Source organism: Biomphalaria glabrata, chromosome 7 (assembly GCF_947242115.1).
Source record: "Biomphalaria glabrata chromosome 7, xgBioGlab47.1, whole genome shotgun sequence".
NCBI classification, from domain to species: Eukaryota; Metazoa; Mollusca; class Gastropoda; family Planorbidae; genus Biomphalaria; species Biomphalaria glabrata.
This window is the reverse complement of record NC_074717.1, coordinates 47,065,115-47,083,769: the sequence shown is the minus strand read 5'-3', so window position 1 is coordinate 47,083,769 and position 18,655 is coordinate 47,065,115. Positions and strand designations below refer to the sequence as shown.

The 18,655-nt window shown below is 33.5% G+C and overlaps 1 protein-coding gene across 1 annotated transcript; it reads right to left on the bottom strand.

Moving 5' to 3' along the window:
• Positions 1–230: 230 nt before the first annotated feature.
• LOC106071831 (lysine--tRNA ligase-like) lies at positions 231–17,587 on the bottom strand. Its single transcript, XM_056036522.1, has 15 exons — positions 17,448–17,587; positions 11,268–11,406; positions 10,853–11,015; positions 10,451–10,544; positions 9,931–10,013; positions 9,561–9,664; positions 8,108–8,233; positions 7,534–7,653; positions 7,184–7,346; positions 6,230–6,403; positions 5,480–5,565; positions 4,693–4,778; positions 4,369–4,495; positions 1,651–1,794; positions 231–1,082 (listed from the first exon to the last, which is right to left on the bottom strand). The coding sequence occupies exons 1-15, from the start codon at positions 17,477–17,479 to the stop codon at positions 1,011–1,013; spliced, it is 1,713 nt and encodes a 570-aa protein (XP_055892497.1). The 5' UTR covers positions 17,480–17,587; the 3' UTR covers positions 231–1,010.
• Positions 17,588–18,655: the final 1,068 nt, after the last annotated feature.

Genomic DNA, 18,655 nt, shown 5'->3' with positions numbered 1-18,655 from the left:
GCGCCCCCTTACCGCCCCATTTTGTGCCCAGCGCCCCCCTGCCGCCCCTTTGGCTCTCAGCGCCCCCCAAAATCTCGAAAACGCCCCCAAGGGGGCGATATCGCCCCCGTTGAAGACCACTGAGTTAGTCAAACTGAAGTTCCATTTATTTGGACCAACAAAATAATATGATTAAGTAAAGGTGTGATAGTGGAATGATGTGCTAGATATTCAACAGGAAACACTTGGTATCATATAGAGATCACTCTTTAATTGTAGTCATTGAGACAAACATTAAAACAAAGAAAGTAACTTTGAGACAATAAAAAACAATCATAGCAGTCTAGTAATTAACTAATAGTAAACTAATTAGAATGAAAAAAAAGTAATGAACAGATGATGGCATTCTTCTCTGGATCGTTACCCTCACATTTGTCAGCTATAACAATGTCAGAAATTGAAATTGAAAAACAACAATAAACACTGAGTTAGACTGGATAACATAAAAGTTGGTAGGTGAATTGTTACCTCCACCGATGTTTTCTACAGTAACTAGACAAAGTAAATTGCCTCCCAGTTATTTAAGTACTAATAACTGAAGGGCCCCCACAAATAAATACTGCACTGTGCACCTCTAAAATACATTACAGGTATGTGTTGTCTTGACTCACTAACATCAAGCTTGGGAATGTTTCCTATTACTTGCACCATGAAATGAAACTTTTAGGAAATACATTAACAAGTAAAGTATCAAGCGATGAATGTGAAACAAAACATACTTGTGTTGATCTTACATACAACCTTACCATGTCTCTCCATAAGTTAAATTTAATGAAGTGGGATGTACAGCAGCCTCAACTGAATGCGTTAATAAATAATACAGCATGAAATGATCTTATCCTAGCCAATAAACAGACGAATACAAAACAAGTACAATGCAGTTTAAGACTTGCCCATTCAACTAAAATTGTAGTGACACGAAACAGGAGTGATACAGGAAACATTCAATTAGATTTGCTAAACACATTTGTCTATTTTTCTGTAGTGGTTTCTGGTTTTTGTGAGTTTTCTTCTGGCCTCATGGCGGGGAAGAACAATACTTCCTGTAGATTAAACAATGGAACAAGATGTCAGCTTACATTCTTTTACATAGAGCTAAAGGTGAAATGGTTAACTGTCCAGAGATAGAATCCCAAAAGCAAATCCCCTCCTATTCCTGAGACATGCATTCCTTAAAGACATCGGATATTTGGAAAGGCTTATAAAGAATGAGGGAATGACTATTGCTAATCAGATATTTATTTATCATAAGACTGGCATAAGTGTATTTTTATTTCCTAATCTTAGCACACACTCCATCTATGATTTTAATATTTAGGTCAGAAATATATAATTTGAGAGAAGTTATTTTTTAAACATGAAGTAAAGGTAGCTGCTTGTGCTGATCACATAATGTGCTTAGCATCATCTGCCGCCATAGATAACTTTACTTTATGCTTCAACAGGACAGCCGAGGATGATGTGAATTCAAGCATAACATATCTTGTCCCAGAACCATTACTTCAGTATGCATATATCATCTTAAATCTTTTAAGCTAAAGTAATATTTAAAATGTAGGCTTCTTTCCTTTATTATTTCTTTGAAAAAAAAAAAAAAAACTCTGTCCATACCTTTATGTTGTTCTGGTCTGTCAAGAACATGGTAAGTCTATCAATACCAAGTCCTAAGCCTCCAGTTGGTGGCAGTCCATACTCAAGGGCAACACAGAAATTTTCATCCACAAACATTGCTTCAACATCTCCTGCAGCCTTATCCTAAAACAGACAAAAAAAAAACTTCTTCAACGTTAAAACTTATAATGACATATCAATACTTAAACAGAACCTCTAAAATGGCATTTCTATTTTTAGATATTTATTACATAAGGAAAAAAAATGAAAGGCTGATCTTTCTTTAATTTGTAACATAAAAACTATAATGTCTTTATGCTGCTTTGACCTTGTGTTGAATGTTTAATCTGAAATTAGTGTACACACAAGAAATTTTTAAAACTACACAATTGTATTGCTAAATAAGGAGAAAAGACCCAATGCCACAACTAACTAAAATTTCAACTTAACTAATTGAAAAACTCTTAAATATCTTTTCACTAGACATTAAATATCTTTTCAGCTCAAAAATATTTTCTGCTTTAAATTTAATTGTGTACAAATACAATACGTTGGGCATACTTGTGCTGTAGATTATTTGTACTTTGGTAATACAGTATACGTTTTTACAAATATTTTGTTTTTAAGCTTATTATTCTATGTTATAAAAAATGCTGTAACAGTGAATTCATTCAAAATAAATGGTTCATATTGTTGTAAACCTGGTGGAGACACAGATGGGGGTAGTGCTGTGTGTTTTTAGCCTACTCAAATCGCCACAGTCCAGCGCAGGACAAGCGGTCAACTGTGACCTGTGGCAGTACACGCCAGTCCGACAACGACCTGTGTGTAAATATTACGCACGCAAGTCATGACGATTGTGATCATTCTGAGTGGTCAAGAACGTTCCATCCGATTCTAGAAGGCCAGTAGAGACTCTATATAAGAGCAAGTGTGTTAGAAAGACTGGACTTCACGTTACCTCGCTATGTGACCAGACGAGGCGAAGTTAGAGACAGACGGTGTGTGAAGTCAGGCGGAGCAAGGCTTGGTTTTGGACAGTTATTGTAATGTTGTTGCCAACTGTACAGTGTTTATAATGTATTTGCAATTAAACTGACTGATACTTTGGAGCCCTGAGTTGTGAGGTTCTTTAAGTTCGTTGTGTCGTGTGGTGCAGTTTGAAGAGAGCCTGGATAGTAGTAGGAAAGATACGTAACAATATAAATTTAAGTGCTAGAACTTGCTTTTACATTATCCTGTCTTATCTGATCTTATTATTACCAATACTTTAATCTACCTTGAGGTAGTATTTTTTTTTACCGCACACTGAAATGTGACGATTTCAAATCTAGATTTAGACTTGGCACTAAGTCTACTATTTCTGCCATTTTATAAAGAGATTTATTGATCTCCATTTCTTATCCTTTATGGAATCCAAAATAAAAAAAAAGACAAAAACTGGATAGTTTAAAATTAAACTAAAATAGATTTAGATCTAGTATTTCACATTCAGGATAGTACAATTCTGTGGCTTGTTAAAATACCTTCAAATGGCCTATGCAAATTAAAAATCAATCAACTGTTAGTGAAGTTGCCTCTAGATCTAGATTCAATTTTGTTTGTAAACAATAAATTCGGGAGAAATCTTTTGAGAGGAAAGTGAGAAGGGCAAATGTTTTATTGGCAGTAAAGGTGTTTGAACTTAATCTCTCTCTTTCTTAGCATTTTCAAGAGAATGAAACTGATGTTCCCTGACTCTAAAATTGCAGAAAGTATCTTCTGTAGCACATCTAAAGCTACTGCTATAATCACAAAAACTTAACTAAGTTCCTATACTTTAATAAATAAAAACAAATCCAGAGAATGACAACAGAGTGTGTTTGCAAAAGAAAAGCTTTTTCTTGAGCAGAAAAAAAGCATTAAATCCTTGATTCCTTCTGCCCTCCATCAACTCATGTTTGTATTCTAAAACAACTTCAATCATCAGAACCCCAAATAAATAGCTTTATCTTACAACAGCTTAGGACTTTATATTTAGCAGACTCAATAGTCCAGCTTCTTTATTAGAAACAAGTTCAATGACTTATTAGGGTTACACAAATCTTAAAAACGTTTGTGAAAAGTGATTGGAAAGGTTGCCAAAGCTTTTATTGCTGACTCAGCAAAATGGTCTGAAAGAAGAAAATCCTGAAGTCTTTCAAAATGTGATAAAATATTTCCTGTCATCCAGTGTCTACATAACTTGTAAAGAAATAGTTTGTAAACAACACTACATTGATCAAACTAGATGTCTTTGATCCAGCCAAGCAAACCATGGCATTTGGTTTGAGTCTAAATTCACATTCATTTAAATGAATTTTCTGTTGGTGCTATCATGGAATCAGGAATAAAACACTAGAGGCATTATGATGCTAAAATAATTGCCAAGTCACAAGAATGGCAACATTCTAACATATTCTAGAAAAGTCTATTTTGAAACATGTACAGTATGTTTTATATAACTTTATATGTTGTAATCACAACAAATTTCCGTAAGGATCAATAAAGCAGTGTAAGTCTTAGTCTTTAAGCTGTGAAATTTTTAAGATCCATGCATTTCATGTATGTAGCATGCTCAAATCACTTTAGTCTATCATGCATAAATATCTTTATATTTAGGAAAATACATACTTGCCCCTCAAAATACACATTTCTATTGTGGAAAATAGACATCTCTGGTGATGTGATAAAACTTACCTTAGCTTGTTGTTGAAATCTTTCTCTCTGGATAACTGGGTCATTCAATTCTGTGTAAGCATTCACTATTTCTTTGTGCATAACAAAACATTCCAAACGCTCTGTCAATCCAGGCACAGATCTATGTCTATATAAAGAAATGTTTAAAAAAATTAAGTCCCAATAATGATTACAAAATTAATAAGACTAAGCTACTAATAATATCACAATTAGAATGTAGGTACCGATAGAACTAACAAACTAAAAAGATAATAGTTTGTTGAAATGTACAAATAGAAACACAAAACAATAAATTAAAATAAAACAATAAATTCAAATACTTACGTTTTGGAAAGAGGACTCATAATTTCTGGATGATCAATAATAAATGTGGGATTTATTATCTTGTCTTCAATAAAATCACCAACCATCTATTAAAGAGAGAGAGAATTTAAGTTGACCATCTTATAGATTAAGAAAAAAATCATTTAATGAGTTCAGACATAAAAAACAAAATGTGCATATTATATTTTTTGTTACAGGCAATGAATAACTTGGCATTGTTAACACACATACACATTTTAACAGCCCAGATAAAGTAAATGATTTAAATTTTTGCATTTATATTATTATTATAGCTTTTATATAGCGCTACTTTCATGCTTATAGCATGCTCAGAGCGCTTTAGTCCTATCTCATTTGTGGACCAGTGGGGGGAGGGGTTATCTAGGAGTTGGTTTTCTGTGCTGCCTTTAGGCGCTCAGTAAACGCAACTCTGCCCGAGTCGGGTGTCGAACTTCGAGCCCCTTTCTAGGTAGCCAAGTTCAAGCACACTTAGCCTCTCGACCACGCTTCCCACAAATAATAAATAGTCAGCCAGTCAAGCTATGTACAAATAGAAGTCTCTGGAGGCAAAGAGAAACCTTAACAAATATATAATGTAATGCATACAATTAACAGCTGTCAACTTTGTGAGGCTTATGGGATTGAATAGTAAAAAAAAAGTCTCAGCATTTATTCATAATAATTAGCTAAATAAACAAATACAACTGACTATATACTTTAACTGAAGGATGCAATGTTCATTGCTTAATAACAGCCAACAGTTGAAAATTAAAAAAAAAAGAATGACCTTGTCTAGCAGACGGGCAGCAGTCCTGGGAGGTGGACATTCCACTTCGTGTTTCACACAAAGGTCATCAAGGAATTTTCTGGAAGCTAAAAGAAGAAAATATAAACATTTCAATTGAATAACACTAAATTTTTAAAGACATTTAATGATGAAATCCTGGCACTAACGTTCCACTGCATCTTTATCACAAAGGTCATCAAGGAATATTCTAGAAGCTAACAGAAACTGCAATAAGGAGATATTATAAATGAAGATTTTAATTGAATAACAAGTAGAACAAGGTTTTATAGACATATTTATGATGATGCTCCATTGGCTTCCAGTGAAAGCGAGAATCGATTACAAGGTCGCCACACTTTGTCATCAGTGTATATATCACAATGAGATGCCCCTGTACCTTAGAGAACTGATTACTCCATATGTCCCCCAGAGAGCCCTGTGCTCAATGGACTCAACGCTTTTAGTGGTGCCACGTTTCTCCCTCAATAGCTACGGTCTGCGGGCTTTTTCAGTGCACGGACCAAAGGTTTGGAACTCACTCCCCATTGATCTCAGACAGACAACATGCTATACCACTTTTAAGAAGAACATTAAGATCTACTTGTTTAAAACTTTTTTAGATTAGTTTTTGATTTCTATTGTCGTGTATGTGTTTGTAATGTTATTACAGCACCTTGAGCCTACATTTTGTTTGTTAACAGCGCTTTATAAATAAAATTATTATTATTATTATTAATTATTGGCACCAACCTTCCGTGTGCAGTTCAGTGGCTGGGGGAAAGGTGACTTTCATTGCTTCCTCCAAGCCTGAAATCATAGACACACGCTTAAAAGGCGGAGTGAAGTCAATTTCATAGCCTTGCCCTTCAGGACCATCAGGATGATAAGTAATTTTGTAGCTGCCCTTTAACTGTTTTACCATTCCTGAAAAACAATAACCAATTGTAGTGAGAACAATATCCCCTTTTATGAATAAACATATTCAAATGAGAATATAGAGTTAACATTGACCTATTCAATACCAGCCCACTCTAAATTATAGACCTCCCAAATCCCAGTCTAAGGGAGAAATATAAGAAGGTTCACACAAAAATCAATAAAAAATCTTATCTTCAAAGATAATAAAACAAATCCAACAAATCAAATCCGAATTGATAATTTATATAACATTCTAAAAACTTTGTGTTTTTATATACTATATAAATCTTTAATGTGCACACATGCAAAAATGCTCTACCTCCATTTCTCAAAATAGGCCTGCTCTTGAACCAAGGCTTTAAGTCAACTTTAGAATAATGCATACACATGTCTAGAGCTAGACTAAATCACTAACATTTCCTATTTTATGAAAAAAAATATCTCATTTTGGATTGTTTAAGTCCTTAAATAATCTATAATCTTCATCTTAACATGATGACCCAATGCCATGACTTAGAAATATTGCTGAAATTGAAAACAGACCACAAAAATGAATTTTGTTTAATTTTAAACCATTATTTTTCAAATATAAATTTTGAATAAGCTCTCTTGGCATCTTCTAGTAATATATCTAGTGAGATTTTAATTTCATTGGCTATTAATATGTTGCCATATAGCAATTTGTAGATCAAGTGAAAAGTGGCTGTTTTAGCCCTTAGGGGTTTGAATAGGTAATGGCCGAAGTTTGGCAGCTATAGCATTGAAGAGGTTAAACTATGTGCCTACCAGAGATTAAACTTTCTGCTATTGTCATTAAATCATTGTAATCAGCGTAGGCCATGTAGAACTCCAAGGTTGTAAACTCTGGATTGTGTGTGAGATCAATGCCTTCATTTCTAAACTGTTTACCAATTTCATAAACTCTGTCAATACCTCCTACAACCAACATCTGAAACAATAAAACCACATGGTTGAAACGATGAGTTCTAAGCTATTTTAATGACACTAATTGCTTCAATTTTTTAAAAATTTTAGATTAGCTAAATTTTATTTCTTCCAAACTGACTTATTTTGTGACTGCCAGATTCGTAAACTTTACTACTGTTAGCATAGATAAACACTATTCGTGATTTGACCTTGAGATAGAGTTCAGGGGCGATTCTCATGTACAGATCTTGATTCAAATCATTGTGGTGTGTGATAAAAGGTCTAGCCACAGCGCCACCTGGGATCAAACTCATCATGGGAGTTTCAACCTGTAAGAAATAATGAATGGGCCTACTTTATTTATCACATGACTGGGCTACATATCTCATAACTAAAATATTTATGGGACAACAGTAGCTATTTATTGAATGACTGGTAAATATCTCATGATTGAACTTTTTTTTATGGCAAATCTATTATTTTCATGATAAGGCAATTCGTAGAGCATTAACAAAATTCTGAAAAATTTAATTCTAAGGGATTTCTAGTACACTAAAATTGACTCCAATAAAGGTAAGATTTTAAGACCTAGCAATCTATGGTTGCAGATGATGTAAAGGTTAAAGAGGGTGTCATATGGCCAGCACAACAACCAACTGCCTTACAGGCAATTGACTCCAATACATTCTAGGTAGGAAACCCTTCTTAAACTCAAATGGGATCACAAACCATGATGAAAAAAATTTCAAACAGCTATTATTAAAACAGTGTTTCAATAATTACCTCTAAAAAGCCTAAATTATCAAAAAACTTGCGTAGATAGTTGATTATTTTGGCTCTGGTTATAAATATATCCCTCACAGGTTCGTTGATCATCAAATCCAAGTATCGTTGTCGGAACCTAGTTTCCTTTAAAGTTAAAAAAATAAAAAAAAAAACATTAAAAAAAAATGAAATTTATTGAACTTTGTAGTTAATAAGCACAACAGGCCTTGTTTTACTTTACAGAATACAATCTAAATTCAAAGAGTAAAATACTGTCTGAAAATAATCTGAAAAACAAACAAATTTGCTTAAAGGTCATAAAAAGGTTAGATTGAAAACAAATTAAATACTGTATTCAATCAAATCTAAGCCTATATTTGTGGCCTGAAACTGAAATCTCCAATAGCTTTGACATGTCATTGTATTTTGTTCCATTGACAGTGTTTAACATAATGCAGATCAGGTGAGCCTATCTTCTCTAGTCACTGCCTCATCCTTTGTCCATGACGCCAATAAAGTGATTATCTTGTGCCTAGTGGATTAGGAGGCATATTCCCACTGGGTAAAGAAAGATACTCCGAGGATGAAAAATATAACTAGTTTGTGCCAAAGTGTCACATTCCTGCACCATGCCCCACAAAGTTGCACCATCATTCTCTGTGTGATAAACAATGGAACAGTTGTAGCTTACACTCATGACTTAATATTTTTCAGATCTCCAGCCCCCTACAATTAAGGTGTGTCTTACATTCAACACAATGTATCATACCATTTAGTTGAAGCAATCATTTCTTGGAGATACCAGCTACCTGGTTCATAACAAAGTTTGCCACAAAACAAACATTTATCTGGGAAGAAACAAAGATTGTAATCACCTTCACCTTTACCTATCCCTTAGTCTGTTGGACCACCACAGAAAGATTTGTCGACTGTTCTTCTATATTCCTCTCTGTATTTTGCCTCTTTCAATGGCAGGCTTATCCATTCTTTTAAATTGTCTTCCCATCGCATTTTCTGTCTGCTTCTACTATTTTATTGAAGGAGGGTCTTTGCAAGCCTCAAAGACCGTATAAGATTGAAATACCTTAGATTGAAATCTGTGATACCCTACAGTTTAATTTTCTGATCTAATCCTTCTTTCCATATTTATGTACAACCCTTTTTTCATGGACTTCTTAAAGAAATCATAGATACTTATAGCTTAAAAAATTTTGTTTTAATAACAGGTATTTCATGAATAAGAAAAGAATTATATTTTAATTGTCTAAAGCCTACGCTTATCAAAATTGATTGTCTTAGACTTAATTCTATTTCACCTTTCTACTTCTGGTTGTAATGGTGAAGGCTTACTTTTGATCGTACTGGCAGATGCCTCTTTAAAACCTCTGTGTGGCATTATGCAAGATATAAGAACAAATTACACCCTTCTCCCATTATTTGATGCACCAAGTGACTTATCAATAAGGCTTACCTTGTCTTTAACACCATAGTACAGATGTGGTAACTGTCTCAAACAAGGGGAGAGTAGAGACACTGACACTGGCACAATGCTCAATTCCCCTTTCTTTGTTTTACCTATGATCAAGCGGAAAGTTTATTTAGTTATGACCAATGACACTAACAAAAAAATGAAAAAAATATCTTTGTCTAATGGCTGTAATTACTAAAATATAAAATGTACCACCCTTGTCTGAAGTATTCAAGTGTTTGTTGATCTGAATGACTTAAAGTACTACTGTTTAATCAGTTTTAATTAGTCAATGCACTTATCTTATAGCATGACATTATAAAGAAAAAACTATATAATACCGGCCCTTGTGCCACTAGTAATGCTCACTCACCTGGTTTACCCTTCACTCCCACAATATCACCTCTTTTAACTTTTTCTACCATTTTCTCATAAGATTCTTGGCTCTCATAGTACCTGCACAAAGTGAAATATCCAATGTTATCCATTATAGAGATGTCATATAACTTGCATTTCTAGTCAATAATTCAATGAGTAAATGAGAAGACAAGACAAGCCTTATTATCATATGAGAAGAGTACAGTCTAATATTCTGTTTTGAGAAGTATGTTTCAAACAAAATATATAAGATTTCTGGTTTTAACCAGTTTTTCTACCAGACATTAAGATTTATGTTTCTGTAGTGAAAAAAGTGTTTAATGACCTGTGCTTCCTTAAAGATACCAGGTACAAAATACAAGAGTTTGCATTCTGACAGTTTAATTCTACATTCTAAGAATTACATTCTAAATCTCTATCCCTACACCAATAATATAATTTAGAACTGCCTTAATTTTGAAATTGACAAATTTTATTTTCTATATTCTCTATAGTTACGTATATTGAAAACTTACTTTGCATTGGCCATAATTTGTATTTTGACTGACTCTGCTCTCAAATCATAAAAGATCAGCTTGGCCCCAGATAATCTTTTGGCATGTATTCGGCCTGATGGTAATGGAAAGTTAGCAGTAGACAATTTAGTTAATTTACTTACAACCTCAATAACTGTCATAACTTTATCAACATTTACAATTCACTGAACCATTAAACACAAAGAATTTATCATATTTAACATCTGCCACACATAACAACAGGAATTAAGATATCAACATCTAATCTGACCACATACAATATCAACACTGGCCACACAAAACATCATTGGTCTTCTGTTAAATCTACATATAGCTTTAACATTCCTAATATACAATATTAGTCTCTACACTGGTAACAGAACAAAATGTTACACTAATTACCTGACACAGTCACTACTTCCTCCAGTATTTCTCCAGGTGCCACATGATTGTATTTGTCAATGAACTCTCTCAACGACATGCCCACATGAAACTTGTGTGGGTAGGGATGGTCTCCGGTGATTTTCAGGTTGGCCACAGCCAAGGAGCGCATATTAAAATATTCCTGATAAGTTAAGGACAAAAGATTCAATCAGCAAAATTTTATTTTCATCTTTAACTAGTTTAGCTACCGTTCTAGATGGATTTATACAACAATCTACTAAACAAAAAACGATGTAATTTTCTGTTTGTTAAATCCTTTTATTTTTTTTGCTGTAGTTAGAATTAATATGTTTGGCTTTAAGCTGTTTTGTTAATGGATAAAAAATGTCACATTTGTTAACTTTCAAATGCCAAATCAATATTTTTATGTTACCGTTGGATCACATTCGTCATCATCCTGTACTGCTGTATCTTCAGACTCTGCGACTTTATTTCCCGTAGTCACTTCTGCTGCCTGTTTCTCAGATTTCTTTTTAGCCTGTCTTTCAGCTTTAAGCCTTCGTTTTTGTTCACTGTGAAAATATTGATAATTTTTAAACATCAGAAAACTTTTTATCTTAGCTAAGTTCTATTACAAAATATCTATAAAAATGATAGTATTCAGCAATAACTTTACATTGGCTCAATAGCGTGAAATAAAAGCCACCTAATCAGCACAAATAAAAAAACAATAAGCATTCCTTTACAATTTATTTACATTTATTTAACAATAAGTTTACAAAAGCACCTTCATTTTTTTTTTACAGTATATGTAAACACAGACCAACAAAAATTAGTTTTTTAAGAAAAATCATTTTAACAAATAGTGTGCAAACACATGTATTAATTGTTCCTTTCAGTCAATGTAATCCAAAGTGACATTTAGTTTAGTTGGATTAATGGACATGAGCGAAAACAATGAACTAAAACTCATCACAAGACTCAAGCATATTTATTTTGTCTTCTACCAAATGCACTGAATCTTGTGGTTAGCTTCCATCAATGAATATTTAAATTCTCCAAATTTTATTAAGATGTGTCCCAAGGACTCATGTCTCACAATAACGGATGTGATTAAAGGATAATTAAAATGATGGGGGACCTTCATGGAAGAGGGATCAGCAAAGAGCCAAATCCATTCTGTTGGTCAAGGGTCATAATAGGGCACAAGTCCCATCTCTAATGGACACTCAATGAGGTTGACTGGCCCTCCTAGAAATTTCTTTCAACTTTAAAAAATATATTTTGTACATTTTATGTAAATGTATCATAAAAGTTGATGTTATTCATAAAAATGTGTTAAATGCCTCTTTTTTAAAAAACAAATGACTTCCCCCCAAAGCCTCTCTGCACAACATTTAGAGTATCGAAGTACTCTTATTGGTTTTTGATGGTGAGGCTGAGTAGAAGAATTACAATGATCCATACTGCCCTTCCCCTCTTTTATATATTTACAAACGATTCTTTGACCTGCTCAACCAATGAAATTTAAAATTCAGAGCGGAGCGACAAAACATTTAAGTTAAATTAAATATCAATTTAAGTTGCTTGAATTAATTTCCCTTTATCACTAATTAATCATACAAATTGTGTCTAAAATTTCCTTGAAATAAAGAATGCCCAAATCCCTTAATATAAGAAAAGATAGGAGCAGGATTCCCCTACCATACCTCTTTTATATCTGCATGGACCATCATGCATACAGGATGCAACAGGGTGGAGGATACGCACTAACCCGAGTTATATCAATTGTATGAAGACCCACCGATAGTGAACAAAATAAAAAAGAACAGACTACGTTGGGCAGGTCACCTTGAAAGAATGCCAGATAACAGAGGAGCAAAAATCGTATACAGGCAAAAACCAAAAGGCAGACCTGAATGCGATGGATTGATGATGTGGAAGCAGATCTGCATCAGCTTGGGGTAAGGGCGTGGAGACGAAAGGCCCAGGAGAGATCTGATCTGAATGGAAGGATGTGTTGAAGCAGGCCAGAGCCCTCCATAGGCTGTAGCGCCACTGGGATGGATGGATGGACCACCAAATGTATTTTCAATGCTTTCAAAATCAGTTGAATGAGATAATGATGAAATTATATTTTTTATGGTTTCTTTTACCACATAAAGGGAAAAATAATAGGATATTATATATATATGTCAATAAGCAGAAAAGCTAGTATGATAATAGCTATAAGACTTGACTATTTTGTTCTAATTTATAACCGTGTGAGAAAAACTATGCACATGTGAAAGGAAACAGGCAGTATTTCTTAGGGTCTCTTTGTCCTGGTACAAGAAATAGTGAACAAATAGATGCTATCTTACTAGATTTTTCTAAGGCTTTTGACAAAGTTCACCACCATAGTTTGCTTAAAAAATTAAAATATTTCGGCATTAATGGTCCACTGCATCAGTGGATTAAAGACTTTCTGATAGGGAGAGAACAAACTGTAATAATAAATGGCTCTAAATCAACACCGATAACAGTAAACTCAGGTGTACCTCAAGGAACAGTCTTGGGTCCACTACTATTTTTAATTTACATAAATGATTTACCAAATTGCATTACTTCAGGAACAAAAGTCAGATTATTTGCAGACGATTGCATAATATATAGAACAATAAAAACAACACAAGACACAGATATTTTACAAAGAGAATTAGATGAATTACAGAAATGGGAATCAAATTGGAGCATGTCTTTCCACCCAGAAAAATGTCAGTTGTTAAGAGTAACAAAAAAACTAAAACAAATTAATTCCACTTATCTTATTCATGGCAAACCAGTAACACAGACTAAAAACGCAAAATACCTAGGTGTTATAATAAATGAAAAACTGTCATGGAATCCACATATTGATGAAACTACAAAAAAATCAAACAAAGCATTAGGATTTATTAAAAGAAATTTCTATAAATCAAATAAGAACATAAAACTAAAATGTTATTTAACCTTGGTTAGGCCAATAATAGAATATGCATCCTCTGTTTGGGACCCCTCAACTCAAGAAAACATTAAGAAACTAGAACAGACACAAAATAGAGCAGTGCGATTCATAACAAACGAATATTCACATTTGACTAGAGTAACACCTTTAGTAAAATCACTAAATTTAGAAAGCCTTCAGGACAGAAGGCTCAAAAGTAAAGTAGCAATAATAAATAAAAAACTGAACCATAATCTTCAAATACAAAAACAAAATTTAAAAAAAAAACTCTGAAAGACACAAAGATAAAGGCACATTCCTCGTCCCATATGCTAGGACAAATTTGTACAAATACTCCTTCTTCCCTAGAGCTATTAGAGCATGGAATGGGTTGCCTGAGCTAGCCAGGAAAACCAGTGACTTGGCAGAATTTAAGTCATTGGTTAATATGCATGACTAAATGCATGACGCGTAGGACGTAATCATCTTCTTTTTTGAAGTAACGTCTGTATTATATAAGATAAGAAGATAAGATAGCCTGAATCTCTTTCTTAAAAAACTTTTTCTAGTTGTGCAAGGTTATCAAAGAATTATAGAATTATATAAAGAATTAAAGAACATTATCAAAGAATGTTTCCTCATCCTCTCTACAGAGGAAGCATCATGAATCAAAAGTCTCTCATAACTGCTAAAAGTACGCAACCATTGGATTTGACAACTCTAAAATGGGCTAGTTTTGCCCACCATGCATCATTTCTCCAGACAATTAGTCTACCTCAGTACTAGATCTGGAATAATTTTGAGTAGATCTAGTTATTGTTAGTGTTATTGTAGTCACTGTAGTAGTACCAGGTTTTACTAATAAGTTTTACTATTAAGGCTAGAGATGCTATTTATATAACTAGATTCTATTTACTACACTCCAGTGTAGATCAGATCTGTATCAGAAACTAGATCTAGATCTATTATTCTAAATTTAGCTAGTGGCAGATGATGATAATAATAATATTAATAATAATAATAATCTTTATTATAAATCCTTAAGGAAATATGCCTTACATTTGTGCATTACACATAACAAAACATTATTAAGATAGCAAGGCAAATGAGTTACAACAGCAAATAAAATATACATTCATATCACAGTTTTCCTTTAAAATTACAAGTGAAGTGTACACATAAAAAAATTGGATTTATTTGTAATTTGTAAAGGGAACAAAAAAAGTTATAATAAATGTCTGTTTGTTTTTGTGATACTTTTTTTTTTTATATCTTCCCTGTGATTGTAAAATGTAAAAATTATGACCCAAAGCAAGTTTTTATGATTAAACTCTTTATTTATAGCTTTTTAAAGAATAATGTTGTTGTTTTTTTTTTGCCAATGATTTTACTAAGCATTTTGGATTTGGTTCTTTTAGATTGGACACTAACTGCAAAATTAGAGAGCAGAATTCTAGCAATGGAACTATAGAAGCATACTATGAAGAGATTCTAAACAGGATCACAATGACAATTGGTTTCACAATGACCTGCTGACCACTGTAAAAAAACAACAAAAAAAAACATATCACAAGGTCCTCAAGGCTCAAAGAGACCTTCCTTTAAGGGACAATACCATGAAAAAGAAAAAGAGGCAGACCAAGAAAGTGATGAGAAGAGAACATTAAAGAAAAAGAATATAATCAAGGCATGGAGAAAGATGGTCAACAGATCAATGTGGTGCCCTAACATTAGACCATGGGACAGGTGAAGGTAAAACATGTTTTGGACATTTTTGTTCAGATTTCAAGATTATTATATCCCAGACCAAACCTCAGGAAGGCAGGGGATGGTGGCAATCAGTCAAAGCTGGGAGCATCAAGACAACAGCCCACAGTGCGTAACACTCAACCAGTTAGGTCTAAAACATGAAAATGTTTGTTTGTTGTCCTTTTATTTAGGCCAATGGCATATTATTCAACAAAGCATTCAATCTTTTAAATGTTCTGGTTTAAAATCAAAAACTCAATTAAAACTTAATGTACTTTCAGACATGCAGTATCTAAAGGAAAAGAGTATTGATGTAAAGGAACAAGATTCTGATATTCTGTTTTTTTACCCCATATTGCAACTGAATTCATTTTCAGGACAGAATGATAACTAACTATTACACCATTATGAACAGTGATGTTCAAATATATATATATATATATGTTTAAGCCTGTTAATGTGAAATATTATTCTCAGAGCTCCCTGAGATTTGTGAATTATGTTTTTGATAACATCTTTTTGCTGCTCAACTCACAGTAAATGCTAAGTTAGGACTGGTTAGGAGGTTGGTGACTCAAAGTCACTTTTCTTACAAATGACAAGAAGAAAAAAACAACAACACATGTTGCTTTGTCTGAGAAAAATAAGATCAATGTATACTTCATTTTAATTAGTACTATAAATATAATTTAAATTAGTTCTACAGAATATAGAATGACAGATATTTTTCTCATACTCTCTGTTATAATAATTGATCTGTATACTATCATCACACTTTTATAAGCCTAGTTTTAAAATTAAAAGTTTTCTTTGTATAATCTTTTTTCTATTCTTTGTAGGACTTAGACTTTGTTTTCTTTTATTATACTTTATCAATGCAGGTAACTCTATTCAGAGGACAAAGCCCTAAAAAATTAGATTTACAATAACCTAAATCCACTACGACACTATGACTATGATCTATTCTAGATACTACTACTAGTAGAGTTTACAAGACATGGATAATAAGAGAGCTAGATCTAGGCCTAGATATAATTGTAGTAATACTGGTACATACAATATGAATATAGTATTAGACTAAGTATTTAAAGACAATGCCACAATGCTACTGCCTCTATAAATCTGAATAAAAAAAGCAAGTTTAGCAAGTCTTCATTTTGAGTATCACTGTCAGATCTAACCTAGTTTTTTTTAGTCCTAGGATCTATTTGTAGTAAATCTAGTCTGTAGAATAGATCTAAAATCTATACAACTATACAGTGTAGTACTAGTCTAGTACTACAGTACTACTATAGTACTAGTCTAACTAGTACTGTAGTCAGTGTAGTGAGAAGCTTTTACATATTAAAATATTAATTTATTAAAGATTGATCTATTTTGAAATTTAATTATTTTAACATTTATAATCAAATAATATAATCTACTATTTAGTTAGTCTAATTTAGATTTTAGAATATTATACTTATAGACAGTACTACAGACTACAGTCACAGTGTCAGAACAGTCTGAGTCTACACTCAGACTACAGTTACAGTCTTCAGTTCAGTTCTTGACTAGATCTAACTCTTACTTACCATTCTTTCTACTATTCTAATTCTCTATTCTAGATTCTAAGTAACGCTTCACAAAAGGCTTCTTTTTAATTATTTTACTAGATCTACTTTATTGAACTTGTACTTTTTGAGGAGCTCAGTCCAGTTTTTCCTTGAAAAGTGATGATGCAACTCACAACTGCACTGACTCAGTGACTGCATAGTGACAGTGCAGCCATTCTGATTCTCATGATTCTGAGCAATGTGATGTATTGTTAGGTAATTACCTAGAGCTAGATCTTAATACTTACATTTAATTATTAGAGATCTAAAAATTTATTTTAAACACATGCCAAAATTATCTTACTTTTTACTAAGAATTTCAGAGGAATCCGCCATCCTTTTGTTAGTTTATTTTAGACACATATACACGTGAGTACTCTTGGAGAAAAAAAGATAAAATATGTTTTGATTTGTTTTTTAACTTTGAAAGTAGAAGACTTCCTACCAACGTCCTAAACAAGTCCTAACACCTGTCAACCACTGATGTTTATCTAGGTCTGTACCTCGTGAAATGAAGGCTTACCACTCTTTTGTAAACATTTTATGCAATCTATGGCGTGTGTGCGTATTTCTTATGTAACAATGAGTAAAACTATGGCGGATAATTTGTTTCTTTTAGTTCAATAGATTCTGATGTAACCATGAGAAAGTTCAAGGTCTGCTGGATCGTGATTGAGGTTAACAATAAGGCTTGTATTCGAGTCCGAAGATTATGAGGAGTGCAGTATTTTCAGTGGCTACGCAGTCCAAGCTGTGACCTACATACTTTGCCACATTCATCGCAGACATAACCATTATCCGCCGGTTGTCGATGTAGATTTTCTTTTCCGCCGTCTACATCTGTCCTTAGCAGTGGATTTTCTTTTGGCCTCAAATGTGTATCCCGCAGCCTTTGTAATTTGAATCTCCAACTGTCTCGTTTCGAAGCCGTCTGCAGCCAGGTGCTCTTTTTTTATGTCGGTTAAAGCAAGATGGCCCATGGGCTAGTCTTTAAAGTGTTTCCGTGGGGGTACCTATATGTTACGTCGACCACATTTTAGCTCATGAAAATGGACTGCTTTTGGCATACGTTCGTCCCTAGTACGTGATACGTGCACTGCCCAGCGCAGCTATCGGGTCATACAAGGACATCGCTTTTTGTAGTTATATTACTTATAAATAGGGAACTGAAAGTTGAAGTGAAAATGACAAGTGGAGAGGAATGGCTGAAAGGGGTTCAGTGAACTCGGGTGTATGGCCAATATGGGCCCACAAAGGCAAAGAAAAAAAAAGATAACTAAATGTGTTGAATGCATTCAAGGCATAAAAAAATGTTGGTTATATTGTTTCGTAATCTCCGTTGACGGAATATTCAAAGCAAAATAGCAATTAAAGATTTTTTTTTTGGGGGGGGGGGGGGATTTCATATCTATGAGTACTAGTAGTCAGCAGACCTTGTGACGCAAACTATAGGCCTAAGCCCATCAATGGAAAAATCATAGGCTATATTGCTTTAAAATAAACTGCAACCCC

Coding starts and splice junctions, on each gene's coding strand:
- LOC106071831 (XM_056036522.1), bottom strand. CDS start 17,479: ATGGCGGATTCCTCTGAAATTCTTAGTAAAAA. Junction 7,347..7,533: donor CCCCTGAACTCTATCTCAAG/GTCAAATCACGA, acceptor TTATTGTTTCAG/ATGTTGGTTGTAGGAGGTAT. Junction 1,795..4,368: donor GATTTCAACAACAAGCTAAG/GTAAGTTTTATC, acceptor TGTCTGTTTTAG/GATAAGGCTGCAGGAGATGT.